Source organism: Taudactylus pleione, unplaced genomic scaffold (assembly GCF_031769625.1).
Source record: "Taudactylus pleione unplaced genomic scaffold, aTauple2 ptg000201l, whole genome shotgun sequence".
In the NCBI taxonomy this organism is placed as follows: domain Eukaryota; kingdom Metazoa; phylum Chordata; class Amphibia; order Anura; family Myobatrachidae; genus Taudactylus; species Taudactylus pleione.
The window spans coordinates 53,774,392-53,793,130 of record NW_028284603.1 but is presented as its reverse complement, the minus strand read 5'-3'; the positions used below and the strand labels follow the sequence as shown (position 1 = coordinate 53,793,130).

Sequence of the window (18,739 nt, the reverse complement as noted above, 5' to 3'; positions counted from 1 at the left end):
TTTACGCATACGCAGTATAGCGAACATCGGTGGCGTACGACCGTGCGGCCGCTTCGACCGACTCTGAATGAGGTCCTTAATGTCCCTCACAAAAGGAGACATGTGTCGAGGTATTTCTCTAAAATCAAGGCCTATATTGTAGCGGTGCAAGAAACCCACTTTCTAAGCTCTGCCGCTCCTACATTTTCAGATGAGAAATGTCCTCATTGTTATACCACCAGTGGCCCTGCTAATAAAGCCGGAGTGGCTATTCCCATTCAGGAGTGTATCTTGGGGTCCAAGTGCCCCTGGCAAACTAAGGGATTGGCGCCCCCCTCCAATGACTGCTTCTACTTGAAAAAATAAAATAACACACACTGGGGGTAGTTTAATTGAGACACCTGTAGAAATAGGGAGAATATTTTTTTTTCCTCTTTTTAATATATATATCTTTTACAGAATTTACTCTATTGCAAACCACTATTTACTAATGCCAAAATACACAGCAAAAGCTTGAAAACATAGCATCAAAAACAAACATGCACTATGGGTAAAATAATTTACATATATTCAAATTGGACTGTACACTGCAATATGCTTTTTTAACTCTGCCATATAATTCACTGGTAAAACCGCCCACATGGGTCCATTGCTATTTCACACAATAATAAAAACAGCCCATAAGGATTATATCTTAATCCTGACACCTGAGTATTCACAATCTATAAAGATCATGGTCAATTCCCCATACTGTGGAAAAGATAAATTTATTAGTACTTACACTGGGGGTAGTTCAACTTACACACCTGTAGAAATAGGGAGACAATATATATATATATACTTTTTTTTAATATATATATTTTTATATTTTTTCAGTTATAACACTTACTACATGCAAGCACTGTTTATTAATTTCTATATGTCAACAACACAGGAAAAGAGGGCATCAATAACAAACAAGGTGCATTGTGGGCAAGATAATTTGCATACATTGTGGTTGATGTGGTGCTTACACTCTTTTCCTGCAAGGTTGACATATGGGAATTAGTAAGTGGTGATTGGTATGTGGTGGGTATTGTGGGAGAAGAGATATATTAGAAAAAAAAATAAAAAAAAAATTAGTCTCTCTAATTTTAAATGTTTCTGATATAAAGGGACATATAAGAAGCCTGATACACATTAACAGACAATGGAGGACACTGATAAGAGCAGAGGAGACAGAAGGAGACCAGTGATCATTTACTAATAACAGCTGTCTGCGGCAGTGTGCGCAGAGCAAACAGGAGACCAGTGATCATTTGTTAATGATGTTGGGTGGCAACGGCGCCCCCCCTCGGCCGGTGCTCCTGGTGAGGGCCATCCAGGCCAATAGGAAGATTACGCCCCTGTTCCCATTTCCAAACAGCGTACTCTTGTACTTTCAGAGCAATTTTCAGACGCCAGTGGCAGGTTTCTGAGTTTAGTAGGCAGTTTAGAAGGGGTTGAAGTGACTCTGGTCTCTTTGTATGCTGCTCCCAATCCTCGACAATTATCTTTTTGCAGGAAATGTTGTTCCTCTCTACAGAAACATAGTAAAGGTGCGGTGATTATTTTAGGGGATTTTAATATGGTCCTTGACCCACTAATTGACAGGTCTAGAGTCGCCCCGATTCGGGCACGACAGATTCGGGGTCTAGAGTCGCCCCGAGTATGCTGAAGGTTTTTTGCCAACACAACAGGCGGAATATGAACTGTATGATGTCTGGAGAGTTAAGCATCCAAAGGAGAGAGATTACTCTTTTTTCTCTCACGTGCACAACTCTTATTCCAGAATTGATTTAGTTATTTCTGACAAGTTTACCTTGCAGTCCATTAGTAAAGTTGATATCCTGCCTATGTCTTGGTTGGATCACTCCCCCATTTTTGCTACCTGGAATATCACAAATAAACGGGTACCCCCTAACCCGTGGAGACTAGGAACATACATGTTCTCTCAGCTGGAGGCTCGGCAGCATACACAGCAATCTATTTCGGGTTTCCTAGGGGATAATAAGCCAGAGGAAACTTCGATATTCAATTTTTGGTGCTCCATGAAAGCTGTAGTACGGGGATCAGCTATACAGGTTGCGGCCAGACTCGAAAGGGCATATAGACTTAGATGGGCGGAGCTGGAAGGAAATATGAACAGACTTGAAGCAACCTACAAACTTGATCCCGATAATAGAGATTTATAAAAGGAATTACTTGCAGCTCGTGAGAAAGTTAACATTCTGTCCATGCAGGAAGTCCACCGTAACATTGCTAGCCTCAATCAAAAGTTTTATGTATATGGGAACTGAGCTTCCAGATTGTTGGCTCGTAAATTGAGAGGGAGGAGGGCACGAGAACGAGTACAGAATATTACCACTTCTAGGGGCCCGCAAAGCCACTCCCCCTTGTTTGCCATCTTGGGGGCATTACTGCCTCCCATTCTTTCCACACAGTGGGCTTCCCCAGCACCCCTGCAGCTGCTGAGGCAGCCCACAGTCTCTCCCTGCCTGTCTCCGTGTCTTGGCTTCATGGTGACACCTTCCCTAGGGGTGACACCAAATTAGCTGCAGCTCTGCTATTTTTGTGTCACCCCCTCAGATGGTGTCACCCAGTGCGGCCCGCACCCCCCTAGTGACGCCAGTGGGCAGATTTTGATTTTTGCATTGGCTATTGAGCCTCTGGCTGAGAGACTATACACCTACTATAGAGATGGCGTTACACAGACTACAGAATCATCAGTTCCACTACACACCAGCCAGCGAGCCTACTCCACTGCCACCACTGTATGTACAGACACAGGTGTGTACTCCCATCTGTCGCACATCACCTGCGCTCCCCTATACGCTCCTGACTGGATTTGATGCACACATCATTTATACCCCTATATATTTGCTGCATTAACCCTGTGTCACCCTGTAAACTGGTACTGTCAGGTTACTTAACCTAAGACCTGGTTTACATCTAAAATTGACTCCATAAGTGAGGACATCATATCCCATCAGACCCTCAGCACTCCTCCCCCTCCTTGCCCTTACCACCCCTCCCCTTCTGTCTCACCAACTCTGACATCCTTCTCCCCTGCTTCTGGAGAGGAAGTCATGGCCCTCATCTGGTTCTCCCCTCCTTCCACCTCCCCTCTTGACCCTATCCCTTCCCGTCTCCTCTCCCACCTGTCTCCTTCTGCCTGTTCCCGTCTGGCTCACCTCCTTAATCTCTCCCTATCATCTGGCATTGTCCCTTCTGCATTCAAACATGCTCTTGTCTCCCCCATTCTTAAAAAACCTACCCTTGATCCTAACATACTTTCCAACTATCGACCCATCTCTCTTCTCCCTTTTGCTTCCAAACTCCTTGAGCGTATTGTCTACAACCGCCTTACCACCTTTCTTTCCTCCCACTCCCTCCTTGACTCATTTCAATCTGGCTTCCGATCTCTCCACTCCACTGAAACTGCCCTCACGAAAGTCAGCAACGACCTCCTTGCTGCCAAATCCAATGGCCACTACTCTCTGCTCATCCTCCTTGACCTCTCTGCTGCATTTGACACTGTAGACCACCCTCTCCTCCTGCAAATCCTTTACTCTCTCGGTCTACGTGACACTGCCCTCTCCTGGCTTTCCTCCTACCTCTCTGATCGTTCCTTCGCTGTGTCCTCTCATGACTCCTCTTCCCCTCCACTTCCACTAAAGGTAGGAGTTCCCCAAGGTTCTGTTCTTGGAACTCTCCTTTTCTCCCTATATACATCCTCTTTAGGTGAACTCATTAACTCCTTTGACCTCCAATATCATCTCTATGCAGATGATACTCAAATTTACCTTTCCACCCCTGAGCTCACCCCTGAGCTCCTTACCCGTATCTCCAACTGTCTCTCTGCTGTCTCTTCGTGGATGTCCCAGCACTTTCTTAAACTTAACATGTCTAAGACTGATCTGATCATCTTCCCACCCTCTTCCACTTCATCACTTTCCACAATTTCATTATCTATTGATGGCAAAACTATCTCCTCTAGCCCCAAAGTGCGCTGTCTTGGAGTTATCCTAGACTCCTCCCTCTCCTTTAAACCACACATTCAGCACCTCTCGCAGTCCTGCCGTTTTCACCTAAAAAATATCTCCAGGATTAGACCCTTCCTCACCCAGGATGCCACTAAAACCCTCATCCACTCACTAGTCATATCCAGATTGGACTACTGTAACCTTCTCCTAGCTGGCCTCCCAGTCTCTCACCTCTCTCCACTACAATCTGTTCTTAATGCTGCTGCTCGGCTCATCTTCCTCTCCAGACGTTCTACATCTGCTTCCCCTCTCCTTCAAGCCCTACACTGGCTCCCCTTCCCCTTCAGATGCCAATTCAAGGTTCTTACATTCGCCTACAAAGCCCTCACCAAATCCTCTCCCGCATACATTTCTGACCTTCTCTCCCTTCACACTCCCGCCCACTTCGCTCATCTAATGCATGCCGCCTCTCTTGCCAACTGATTACTTCCTCCCACTCCCGCATCCGAGATTTTGCCCGTGCTGCTCCCTACCTTTGGAACGCTCTCCCTCTCCCCATCAGACTCTCCACCTCTCTACAAATCTTCAAATGGGCTCTCAAGACCCACTACTTCATCAAGGCCTTCCAGCACTCATCCTAACCCACCTCGTGCTCTTTCCTTCCTATCTTCCCCTTCTGTGTCACGCCTGTCTGTCTGCCCCTCCCCTTAGAATGTAAGCTCTCACGAGCAGGGACCTCTTCCCTCATGTGCTTCTCTTTACATTTTCTTCTACTCTCTACTCCCCATTAGGGCACCTAACACGGGACCGCCAACTCCCGGCAGCTCATTGTGAGTGCTTTAATCACTATTTCAGCTATGTATATAAGTCGTGTCCTTGTCCTGCACTGTAATGTACTGTAAGTTACTTGTTTCTTGTTCACCTATTAGTTCTATGTACTATGTAAGGCGCTGCGGAACACTTGTGGCGCCATATAAAGGATAATAATAATAATAATAAGTGATCTACCAAGTGGAATAAGTTCCAACACCGCTGCCACCTACAACACCTACAGAATCTGCCAATAAATACATGGTGAGAAACAGGGTGCCAATTAACAGTGGGGCGGATGGTACTACAACCATAGGCCTCCACATAAAAATAGAGGCATCATCACAACAGGATGATGATGACCAGTAGCCCAGCTGGCCACACGGTCCGCCATAAATCAGAGGTATTAAAGCTGTAATTGTATATTTTTCACACAGCGCAATTTTTCTACTTTTGCATATTTAGGGAGACATCGGAGCTCAGAGTGTAGGGGTTGTAGACACCCACATGGCACTGGCCACATCCAGCCCCTCCGCATCTCACAGTAGAATACCTCACAACTTATCTCTTTTACAAGGCGGGATATTCCGTTCGCTGAAGAAGGGGGGGGGAGTATCTGATAAAGGGCAGAGCCTCTGTAAAAAGGAGTGGAGCACTGCGGTACCCCCCGTTCATGTTACTGTGTAGGCGTGCCCAGCATCTGGCCCCCAGGCTCCCCCTACACTGTGAATTGATGCCGTGCGCATGGCATCTATTCTCCCGTTGCTCTGCAGAGCAGCGATGTGTGCTACCACCATCTCCACCCCCCCACCACCACAAGACAGAGAGAGTCCCAGGAAAATGGGATTGTATTGCTAAATGGGGGACATTTGAGAGGCCCAGGGCCTTGTGGCTCTTAATCTGCCCTGGTAAAAAAAACGTATATGGCATGCAGAAATATTGAAAAATAGAAAAGCATGCTGAAATATTGGATGTTCATTATGCAATTGAGCATTACTGAAAAAGAAAGAGAGCAAGAAAGAAAGAGAAAGAATGAATGAATGAATGAATAAGGGCCAATAATTCCCTAGGACAAACTTTAAAACATCGGTCTGTGCCTAGAATCTAGGTGCTGTTGGTAACTCTTCTGGTTGTCAAAGACTCGATGTTCTCATATAAAATACATCGTTCTACGGCTACAGTTAATGCACTTTTTAATAAACAAATCAATTAAAAAACATAACCACTCAAATGAACGCGCGCTCCAGGGAGGTGAAATAATCGGGCGCGGGCACGTTTGCCGGGAGCGCGCTCACCATCCTTCCCCAGATCCGGTCGTACAGTGGCGGGGACGCGCATGTCCCTACACACAGCCAGCACAAGGCAACAGAACAACTGGAACCCTGGTATAGGGAGTAACACAGTGACAGATCCAGCGGCGCCTGAGAGAGTGCATTGTGGTCATCGCCAGTCGTTGTACAGCTCACTCACTGCCTGCTCACAGCATGGAGAGAGATGCTGCGGATCTGGGCATTGGCCACGGCTCTATGTCCCGGTTCCTGGACGGAGACTTCTGGGGAATGAAGAATGAGCTGCGGAGGCAGATCGCCGGGAGCCCCCTCTTCCAGCAGAGGTACCGTTAGCAGTGCACTGGCAGCTGGGATTGTGCCATAGGGCATGCACAGGGCCTTTTATAGAATAATAAAATATAATACTGTATGCACTTGTCTAGGGGATCCGTACTTATATCCAAGATGCAACCTGCTGCTCTCCAACAGCTGCACGACTAACAGTCCCAGCATGCTATGTTTAAGGCATACTGAAGCTTGTAGTGCAACTGGAGAACCATACCTACTCCCCAGGTATGTGAGACTACTTACATGCAGACTCGGTATCACTTGATGAGGTTCCAGTTAGGGACATTGGTTGTTCCAAGCAGCAAATAAATGGTTCCAATGTACAGATTTATTACACACTATCATTATAGGCATAAATGGGGTCAGAGGTGAAAGGAAATTACACAAGTGTATAGAATTCACACACTGTTATATAGAAGTGTATAAAATATACACACACACACTGGTTTAAAGTATGAAGAAATGTGACACTGCAGAAATACTTTCACTGCCTTTTCATTGGAAACTAGTTAAGAAATAGACTTTTTAGGGTTAAATATTCCATGTTCTGTTCCAAAGCTATATACATTCTCTGGAACACTCTCTATATAAGGGTGCATGCTGGAGCAGTGCTAAATTGACCAACAACCTGAAGTGAGCAACCACCTTAAGTAGAAAGTAAAGTCTGCAAGCTCTCAGCAGTAAAGGAGCATACACACTAGACGATATGCTCCCTGAGCGATATCGTCTAGTGCGTTCCCGGGCAGGGTGTGCTCAATGTCGTTCATGACATTGAGCACACCCGCTGAACGATATCATTAACAATATCGTTCAGCGCCCGGCTCTCTTCCCCATTCCCCAACATGCAGCAACCTGACGATATTGTCAGGTTGGCCTGCATGTTTGTCCGATGAACGACAATGACGAAAGACCCGCGGGAATGCGCATCGTTGTTATCGTTCATCGTTTTGGTGTAAAAAATGGACGATATAGTGAACGACTGAACACTAACGATATCGTTATCGTTCAGTCGTCCACTTTATCGCCCAGTACGCACCTTTAATTGGACAACAGCAGCAGTGACAACACAGAGAGGTTTATTTATCAAATAAATTCTGCTGACGTCTTTTAAAATTTGAAGTTTGCCTTAAATAAAATTGGTAGTTTACACACCGTCTGCAAGATTGCTAAATTTATAGATTTTGCTCCATAGTCCCCAATGTTGAGTTGGATATACAGTATGTCAATTTGTGTATCATTAAATACACAAATTGGCTCTTTGCATGCATATACATATTTACGTGAATCTGACAAGACCATGTGCAACTGGAGGGGAGAAACCGGCGCTTCATTCATGGGTCATGTTGGAGGGTCTGGGATTATTTGACTGTGGAGGTGACTCATATCAAAATCCTCACCCTAAAAACTGCAGCAAATTGGGGTTAAAAAATTGGATTGTTCCACTTACCTTCTGACAATAAGAGGAACGCTGAGATCATCTAAGACTCTCAGTTTGCCTCCATCTGGTAATACATTATTATAGGTGTGCTAACCACCTTTGGATTGTGTGCAATCATTAGATCCCCTGCCATTGATTATAAGGAGATTTACCGTCTGGATGTTGAAAGAAGAGGATTTTTTATGAATCATTACTGTGGAGCGCAGCTTGGAACGCAGGTGACCCGCATCTGGAACGCATAAACCTGAAGTGCGCCGGTCACATGATCCGGGAGGACGGATCGTCACTTCTGGTAATCGGACTACCCGGAATCGCGGCTGTTAAATTATCAACTGCTGTTGATAATGAGACATTAGGGTGGGTATATTAAGATACTTTAGAGTCACTGTCGCCATGCCTCTGATGAAGTACGCAAGATCCAAAATGCATTAGGCAGGTGACGCTGATAACTGAAGGACTACTGAGGGTAGTTTGCTTGGGAGTATCCGGAAAGGGTGAGACAGGGAGCCGGCACTTGTTCCACACCTGGAGGGATTACCATCCACCCAGCTACTGTCCTAGAAGCAAGACCACACCAGGAGGATCCCACAAGTGTGGTGGATATATATTTTTATTTTTATTTCATATGAGTGCATTATAATAATATTGTGAAGGTTTTGAAGGCTATACTGCACTTTTGGTTTGCAATTCCCTGTGTTTATTTTAAGAGTTCCATCTTAATGGATTAGAGAATATGGCTGAATTATCCTAGAAGCTAGCTTCCATCAGGATGTTCCCACATGTGGTGGCTAAATGCTTGATATATTTTTACCTTTAACATCATCATATGAACAAAAGTTTATCACAAAATATGGAGAATCAAATTAGTCTTTGTAAGGAGAAAAGAAAAACTTTCTTTATAACTGAAGCGTAAGACTTTTCCATAAATATATACCTATTTCTGGGTGACTGGCATAGGAATCACCTTTGTATGTAGAACTCATTGCAAGGGCCTTTGTGGATACGCTTTATATCTTTGGATACTTATAAGAGGTTTTGTTGGTGAAGGCTCCTGGTACTTCATAGGATGCTGTGGTGTGTTTGCGCTATTTATATAGATCCTCTTTTTCTTGATTTGTGGGTGCAAATGTATAAAAAAATAACCTGATTTAAACCAGGCCACATGGTACTGGTGCAGACCTGCAAGCATTTTCCAATGTGCGCTTCTCAGGTTATGGCCGTAAATAAGTAATTTTTTCAGTGCTGCTTTTTTTGCGTGCATCAATTATTTATAACTACGCATCAAGCCTGTAGTGGAATCAGTACAGGATGACGACAGTCAGAATCCCGACGCTGGCATCCCAGCAGGGTTAGAATACCGACACTTGTCAGTATGTATTCTAACCCCCCCCTCTCCCTACCCTAACCCTAACTCTCCCTCCCCAGTGCCTGACCCTAACCTCCCCACCCTAGTTCCTAAACCTAATCTCTCCCTCCCCGCACCCTAAACCTAACCCATCCCCCTTAGTGCCTAACCCTCCTCCTAGTGCCTAACCCTAAACCCTAACATTATCCCTCTCCCCAACCCTGATACTCACCTTTGGGATACCGGCAGTCGGGATGCCGGCACCGGGATTCTGACAAGTGTCGGGATTCAGGTGCCAGCTTTCTGAGCGCCGGAATCCCCTCGGTCGGGATATTGACCGCATCCCCTTTTGATGGATAAATAACTTGTCACTTAACCACTTGCCTGGCATGGTCACATCAGATGTGACCACACCAGACCGGGCTTTCCCTGGTATTTTTGCATCTGATGCGACTAGCCAGAGATGCCCACTGGACGGCTGCCGGAAGATAATCTTCCAGCAGCCACCAATCTCAGAGGGACCTCCCGAGCCCTCTATGCCCTTGGATCCTCCCCCAGTGTGCTGGCCACAGTAACTTGGCATCCCAGTGGCACCCTCCCACCCAGTGGCTGCAGAGAGGAGCAGCCGCTAATAAATCCAGTGCTGCCCCCAGTGTGTATACCTGGCGGCTACAGAGAGGAGCATCCGATCGGGAAATGTAAAGTCAGCAGCGCCACTTCTCTGTATACCAATGTATACCTGGCTGCATCAGAGAGGAGCAGCCACAGAGGATATATAAACATATTAGAGTCTCGGCCGCCACAGTTTGCCCCATAGTATCGGTAAATATTGATGTATGGATACGTTGGAAATATTGCTATTTATATATATCTCAAACAAAATGAGGCCTACTGTCATTGATTGTTTTGATTATGGTGACCCAGTTTTGATTAAGAATATTGACACGGGATCTCCAATTACATATCACCAATTATTATTAAATAGTTTAAAAGTTCAAGTTCATGCACTGTATAGGTTAAAAATACAAATTTGTTTGGTATACTGTATTTAAAAAAATAATAATAATAATAAAAAAATATAAAATATATATATACAGTATATATATATATATATATATATATTTTTTTTTTTTTAAATAAAATCGTGTTGGATAAGGTTTTTTCCTTTTTTTTTTTAAATATTTTTTATCTATAGTTTAAAGATAAACATCAGCTACAATTAAAAATGGTACATTGTAAAGAGGAGCAAATCAGCACAGTGGTAAGAGCAGTAAATAGGACAATTTCAAGATGCAAACCAAAGCAGTATTTGCAGAATAATTGTGCCTATTTAGTACAACAAGGTACACATATATAAACAAAAAGAAGCCAGCAAGAAGAAAAGAAAAAAAAAAGGGAGGGGGGGGGGGGGTTTGACTGTAAGTATAACACTAGAAACAAAGAGGAACAAAGAAAGAAAGAGAAACAGAGTGGTCGAAGCAAAAGGTCTGACAAGCCTTTGTATGTATGAGTAGTTGGAGCATGATCTAGCGTAAGTGTTGGATACGTTTTAAATAGATGTTCTTGACCTAATTCATTGATAAAAAAACTGTAAATTTCGGAAAGGTTTTTGGAAAAAATATTAGCCGTTTAATTGGTTAAACTATTCCATGTTCTTATCCCTGTTCCAATTTACTGTAATGGACCAGAATCAGAAATAAGTACTTATTGTCTTTAGTGACATCAAGTAGTCATTAGGGATCCATTTAAACAGGCTGCTGAAGCAATGAATCACCATGACCAATGCCACAGTTTGTCAATGGTAAGTGGGGGAAGGATGCATAAAAATAGACAGCTGGACTGAGTAGTGAGTGATGCGGACACCATTAAATATACCTGTGCTTAAAATGAACAAATCTAAATTATTTAGATACTTATTTATTATAAAATGTAAATCTAATGCAACCCTAACATTTAATAAAAGCAAAATGTCACAATATGTAAAAAATAGCATTCATTTTCTAAAGTAGTTTTATGTCTAAAATAAGTATTTTGTAATAAAAATAGAGATGAATGGTTGTTTAGAGAACGCGCCAAAATGATGGTTATTATCACAGCCAGATATATTAACTATTAGAGATACAATCCATTTCAGATTTATACTTATTTAAATGTATTTTTTTTTAAAAAACCAGCAGTGCCTACAATTTTATACATATATACTAGCAGTGCCTACGCGTCCGAAAAGGGGGCGTGGTTACGAAAAGGGGGCGTGTCTATAAGACGCGTCCTCCTTTTCGTCATACTTGGGGGCGTGCCCGGCGCTTACGGACATGCCGGGCAGCCCCCAAGCGCTGCAGAAAGGGAGAATAGACGCCGGGCGCATGCGCCCGGCGTCTATTCCCCGGCGGTGACCGGGTCACCGCATGTTTGTCCACCCGCAGGACACTGCGTCCCGCGGGTGAGAACGGCTCCCGCAGGCTGTTAGGGCAGGGCGCTTTTTGACCTCCTCCTGGAGGGCAGGGTGCTTTTTGCCCTCCAGAAGGAGGGCAGGGCGCCGCGCCCCGCTAAAACAGCCTAGCGGGAACACTATATAATATGAGAAGGGCACAGTATATACAGTGGGGCAAAAAGTATTTGGACAGCCATCGATTGTGCAAGTTGTTGCACTTTAAAAGATGAGAGAGGTCTGTAATTTCCATCATAGGTACACTTCAACTGTGAGAGACAGAATCAGAACAAAAAATTCCAGAAATCACATTGTATGATTTGTAAACAATTTATTTGTATATTCTTGCGGAAAATAAATATTTGGACACCTACCAACCAGCAAGAATTCTGGCTTTCACAGACCTGTTATTTCTTTAGGAAGCTCATCTATCCTCCACTCGTTACCTGTATTAATGGCACCTGTTTGAACTGGTTAAGTGTATAAAAGACACCTGTCCACACCCTCAAACAGTCAGACTGCAACCTCTCCACCATGGCCAAGACCAGAGAGCTGTCTAAGGACACCAGGGACAAAATTGTAGACCTGCACAAGGCTGGGATGAGCTACTCTGCAATAGGCAAACAGCTTGGTGAGAAGAGATCAACTGTTGGCGCAATTATTAAAAAATGGAAGAAATACAAAATCAGTGACAATCTCCCTCGACTAGGGGCTCCATGCAAGATCTCACCTCATGAGGTATCAATGATCTTGAGAACGTTGAGGGATCAGCCCAGAACTACACGGGGGGGACCTGGTGAATGACCTCAAGAGAGCTGGGACCACAGTCACAAAGGTTACCATTAGTAACACACTATGTAATCAAGGATTCAAATCCTGCAGCGCCCGAATGGTCCCCCTGCTTAAGCCAGCACATGTCCAGGCCCGTCTAAAGTTGGCCCGTGACCATCTGGATGATCCAGAGGAGAATTGGGAGAATGTAATGTGGTCAGATGAGACCAAAATAGAACTTTTTGGTATAAACTCCACACGCTGTGTTTGGAGGGAGAAGAATGATGAGTGGCATCCCAAAAACACCATACCCACTGTGAAGCATGGGGGTGGAAACATCATGCTTTGGGGATGATTCTCTGCAAAGAGGACAGGACGACTGATGCGTATTACGGAGAGGATGAATGGGGCCATGTATCGTGACATTTTGGAACAAAACCTCCTTCCCTCAGTAAGAGCATTGAAGATGCAACGTGGCTGGGTCTTCCAGCATGACAATGACCCCAAACATACCACCTGGGCAACTAAGAAGCATTTCAAGATCCTGGATTGGCCTAGCCAGTCTCCAGACCTCAACCCAATAGAAAATCTGTGGAAAGAGTTGAAAGTCCGTGTTGCCCGGCGACAGCCCCAAAACATGACACATCTAGAGAAGATCTGCATTGAAGAGTGGGCCAAAATACCTGCTGCAGTGTGTGCAAACCTGGTCAAGAACTACAGGAAACGTTTGACCTCTGTAATTGCCAACCGATGTTACTTTACAAAGTATTGAGTTAAACTTTTTGATTGTCCAAATATTTTTTTTAAGAAAGAATATACAAATAAATTGTTTAAATATCATACAATGAACTTTTTTGCCCCATTGTATATGAGGGGAGCACAGAATATATATGACATGAGGGGGTAGTAAGTCATGGTACCTGTCTCCAGTCCCTTTCCCGGGTTTCCCCTCACCTCCGCTGCCCGCACAGGATGATGCCACTGCTGCATTTAGACCTTGCAAGATTCCGACTTATGCCCTGGCCCCGCCCCCCACAGCAGCCTGAGGGAGCTGGAGGAGTCACAGCGCCACCTGGCGGCCACTTCCTGCATTACCATGGAGACGGCTGTAACTGTGTGTGTACCGGCCCCATCCCAGTATGTTATCTCTGTAATGGCTTTCTGATGAGGAGAAAGGATTAGTGTGTGTAGCCAATGTTACTCGGCTGATCTCAAGGAACATTTCAGTGAAAACCCGATCAAAATCGGTTCAGTAGTTCTTGAGTTTATCGTGAACATATATACAAACAAACTAAGTTATATATAAAGTATGCTGTATATAGATATATAGTGTTCACTCTAGCTCCGGCGACAGGCAGGGTGCCGGAGCTAGAAAGGACACTTGGCCATTGAAAAGGGGGCGTGTCTATAAGAAGTGTCCCCTTTTTGTCACTCTTGGGGGCATGCCCGGCACTTATGGACACGCCGGGCAGCCCCCGAGCGCTGCCGACAGGGAGAATAGATGCCGGGCGCATGCAAAATCACGTTTTTTCCACACCTCCCTAAGCATGGGAAAGGGGGGACATCTTTTTTTTTCCTTTAAGTAAAAAATGTCAGGACCCAGTGCAGAACCTCTGGTACACTGTTGACAATGAATAATCAGGCACTTAGAGACATTTAAATAGCACAAGAGGACCCATACTGTCTTTATCATGTGCATTTCTCTAAAATGCTCAGAAATAGGGTAAATGATGTGGGACAGGTATGCGGGGGTGTTGCAGTTATGGGAAAGTCCTTTTGAACTTGCAGGTGTGAGTTAAAAAGTTTTCCAACATTTTGCAAACTTGTCTTAAAACACTGAAAAGGAAATTAAACACTTTTCTGCCTACTGGTGCATAAACATGGTCAGATTTTTCTTCAGATCTGAACGATAACGATTTAAAAAATCGTTCAATCGTTCATATCTGAAGGAAAATCTGACATATCTGTCTGATCTGTCAGATGAACGATTTGAACGATGCGTGTTCCTGATGGTCAGATAACTATGGGCCTGATTCAGACCCACTCGCGAGCGGCTGTCCGCTCGCAAGTGGGTCAATGTTCTGCACTGAGCATGCGCACGACGGAGGGAGCTCCGTCGTGCGCATGCGCCAGACGCGACGAATGAAGGACTTTCCTTCGCTCGTTGTGTCTGATCAAAGGGGGCGTGCTGTCGATGTTGATTGACAGCACGTCCCCTTTGGTGGGCGTGCCGGGGGCGTGCCTCCCTGACGGAGGCGTTCCCAAGGGAACGCCTACCGTCAGAAGCCGGCCCACTGACATCACTAGTGATGTCAGTGGGAGTGATTTTGGCTCTGATAGAGCCAAAATCACTCCGGGCCTTGCGGTTGAAAACCTCAACCGCAGGCTCCGGCTCGCAGTTTCGATGGTTGCGATGGTCAAGACCATCGCGGCCATCAAACTGCACGCTCGTATAGGCTGTGGGTGGTGACCCACAGCTATACGAGCGTCCAGGAGGACGCTCCATAGTTATGGAAGACGGCCCTCATTCAGAGCGTGCGCTCTGCTCAGAGCGTACGGCTCTGAATGAGGGCCTATATCTGACATCTGATGTGTTTGCAGTCAGACTTGGACGATTCCATTCATTTTAATGCAGTCAAAAATCGTTCAATCATTCAAATCGTTCAATCGTTCATCTGACAAATCTGACCGTGTGTATGCTCCATACCATTTTACCACCATTACTAAAAAAAAAATCAAAAAAAAATCAACCATTTGACACATTTTAAGAACATCCGATACTTTGCTTACAGACACTAACCGCCGTCTTATACTGTTCTGTGTTATTTGGCACTTTTGGGGTTTTCAGGGTGATATTGCTAACAATTCCCAGAAATGGCCATTAACAATTAAATTGTGAGATGTGCAGGTCGCTTCATTAAATAATTAGTTGCAATCTGTATAATATTTAAGTTGCAAATTCGCGCTCCCAAACTCCCGTTTAATTAAATTGCCCTCATTGCTTATGAAGCCAATAACTGACTCACTGGACTAACAAGTGGACGGAGAACATGGACAGGTGGCTACTCTGTTTCAAGTGTGGATCTCGTACAATTAACAAGTACAGTAGTTTCATAGAAAGTATTCTGCCTTTTTATAAAACCCAAACTACAATATTTATATGTGTACATACATGTAGTCGACATGATCCGAATATCAATAATCAGAATATTGACATTCAGCATGGCTACACTGACAGAATGTTGACATTTTCATAATGTCTACAGACGATGTTGACGGGTCTGCGTCTGCGCAAGACCCGTTCTGCACATGTGCAGAATGGGTCCTGCGATCTCACTTGCAGACCCCCCATGATTGCCTGGTCATCGCTCCAAGGAATCCAGGGGGTGTCGCCCCTGTTTTCCGGAAGAGGCGAGGCCAGGGTCTGTGTCGGTGGATGCAGGTTCCTCTTAAAAAGCTGGGTACACACTTAATAATGTGTGTACCCAGCAACGCGACGGATGACCACATCGCTGACGGACCGACATATCGGGCAGCCTGTACACATTAAACGATCCGGTGCCCGACCTCCGTATACTATACATCGGCACCAGCTGCATCCCGCTGCATAGGGTCGTCAGCTGGATTGTCAGATTGATCTACATGTAGGGCCGATCTGATGATGCGACTGCCGACCAAACAGAAGCGCTCTTGGTCGTTAGTAGTGTGTACACAGTGGCCCTGATTCAGAGCCGGACACTTTCAGAGCGCTCGCTCTGAATCAGGGCGTTTTTTTTTTTTTCTTGGAGCCGGCCTCCAGCCCGCTTGCTAAGCTGTGGGTGACCACCTACAGCTTTTGCAAGCGGCCAGGTGATGGTCGCGACCATCGGGCTTGCGACGAGACCCTTGTGGTAGGGTCTCGTTCCCACAAGCCCCAGTGAGCTTCCTGCTCTAATAGAGCAGGAAGCTCAACTACTGACATCACGAGTGATGTCAGTAGGGCCGCCCTCAACCGGCAGGAACGCCTCCGTTTGGCAAGCCACCCCCCCTCCCCGCCTACAAAACGGGGCGAGCTGTCGAGCGACATTGACAGCCGCCCCGTTTTGTTGCGAGCCCCGGAGCGAGTGATTTCTCGCTCGCTCCGGGGCTCGCTCATGTGCAGTGCGCACAGGGCACGTGCGCACTGCCCGGCCATCGACCCGCTTGCGAGCACATAGAGCTTGCGAGTGGGTCTGAATCAGGCCCACTGGCCGATGTACAATATATATCGTCTACATATCGGCTAATGTGTACCCAGCTTTAAGTGACCTGCACCCTGTCAGGCTGTGGGAAGCTTAAGCGCCCACAGCCTGCGATGGTCGCTATGGCGATCCCAGCCTACGACATCAGTTGCAGTGCTGGGGTCGCAAATGCAGCAAGGAGGTGTCTGACACCTTCTTCTGCATTTGCATGTGAGATGGACGGAATTGCACTGCTGCTTGTGTGTGGTTGTGCAAATCCGTCTATCTCTGACCCTGGCCCTAAGTCTACAATCCTTTCTCTGCACTCTACTGGCTCATAATGATGTAAGATACAAAACCACCTTATCCTAGGAATACTAGTCTGTTGTACAGAATTGAAAAAGAGAATTGGCTATATTTATTTCAGGTGTATTGTTTAGGTCTGTAATACATAACTTTTGACATGTATTAATATTACATTGGCTTTATTGACTCTTTAAATACTTATTGGGGTTAAATGTAATAGCTTGTGACTTGCAGGCATCTGTGATAGTGTCTGGCCAATGTTTTAAAGTGGTAATCATTTAAAAGGCTAAACCAAGCTGATTTTGCCTTTTAAATGATTGCCACTTTAAAACATCTTTAAAACATGTATTATTATACACTATTGGACCTTGCAAATGCCAGACTGAGGGGTCTCTCCTCTCCTTTCCTCTCCTGTGTGTCTCCAGCTGCCACTACAGAGTTTTCTGGATAACAATGTGTGTGTGTAGAATTATCCAGGGCGGGGGTGTATCTGTAATCATTGGGGCTTCTGGGACCGATGTGGTGAGGGCCTCTGAATCCACACTTCCCACTCTATTCTGCTGCCAGTTTTGAAGTGTACATCTAATGCACCGCACACACGGTCAGATCAGATATCGTTGTCTGATCGACCAGCATGTGCTGGATGATCGTTATCGAACATCCAGCACATGCTCCATTCCCCCAACTACTATAACGACCCTCGATCAACGATCGAAGGTCCCTATAGTAACCAGGCTAACGTGGTCGATATCAACCAGGTTGGCCTGCATGCACGGGCGATGGTCGATATTGATATCGACCATACGTGCCCGCGCATCGTTTGGTAGTTTGAGGGGGCAAAATCAGGTTGGTTTAAACGATCAAAAGGTAAACGATATCGACCAAGAAATCTGACCGTGCAAATGCACCATAAGGATTGGGAATGTAACATATCTACCGCTTCCTGTGCTCACCAGGCATAAAAGAGCCCAGCGAAAATTAAAAACTCTTTGACTGCTTACTGCCTTTATTGTCACAGTGACCATATTGCATACTGAGACTACACAGAATTCAACAAACTATAATGGTGACATTTGTGGGAATGGGGCCCGTCTTTCTGTGCAGGTCCTGGTCGCTTTAACATAGCCTTCACTGTGAGTAATCTGTTCATAGTGCTAAAGTACCATGGACCTCATTCAGAGTCGGTTGTTGCGGCCGCACGGTCGTAAGGGAAAAGGGGCCGGATATGCAAATGATGCACTCGCAAGTTGCGTCCTTAAGATCGGATCGTTAGCTGGCCGACCAAGGGGAGGATGCGGCCGTAAGACAAAAAATACGCCCCCTTCTCGTACGCATTACACGTCATCTCCGGCCATATAAGGATTAATCGAGACCATCGGTAACCATCGGAACTGGTCGTAGAGCTTAAGGTTGACCATACCCTCTCTTAAGCACTACGATCAGGTCAGTGTACAAACCACCAATGTCACGTGTGCCATGACACTACTTTGTTAATTATGCACTCCCATAAAACGCCGTTCGCATAATTAGGCACGCCTTCGTTCGGATCTCCATTCCCCCGTTTTCAAGCACCTTTCTCTGTTACCACCCCAAACGCCTCATTCTGTCACTCAAACTACCGACCTGGCTGTGTTCAAGGAGAGAGAAATTTCTGATCGTAGCGGCTAGTTTGCGCATGCGCATTGCGAACTTTACGCATGCGCAGTTTTGCGAACATTGGTGGTGTACGACCGTGCGGCCACAACGACCGACTCTGAATGAGGTCCCATGTTCTCTTAAGCTGGGTACACACCTAAAAGACATATCTGCAGATCGACTGATCTGCAGCTATATCTGCAAATGA

At 45.4% G+C, this 18,739-nt stretch overlaps 1 protein-coding gene across 2 annotated transcripts in view; it reads left to right on the top strand.

Moving 5' to 3' along the window:
- Positions 1 to 6,121: 6,121 nt before the first annotated feature.
- The window catches only part of ACOXL (acyl-CoA oxidase like), a 549,975-nt gene continuing 537,357 nt past the window's right edge, over positions 6,122 to 18,739 (top strand). For both annotated transcript variants that reach the window (XM_088477381.1, XM_088477382.1), the window contains exon 1: positions 6,122 to 6,405. In XM_088477381.1, coding sequence (XP_088333507.1) covers positions 6,278 to 6,405 — 128 coding nt within the window. In that variant the 5' untranslated portion in view covers positions 6,122 to 6,277. The remainder of the gene's footprint in view (positions 6,406 to 18,739) is intronic.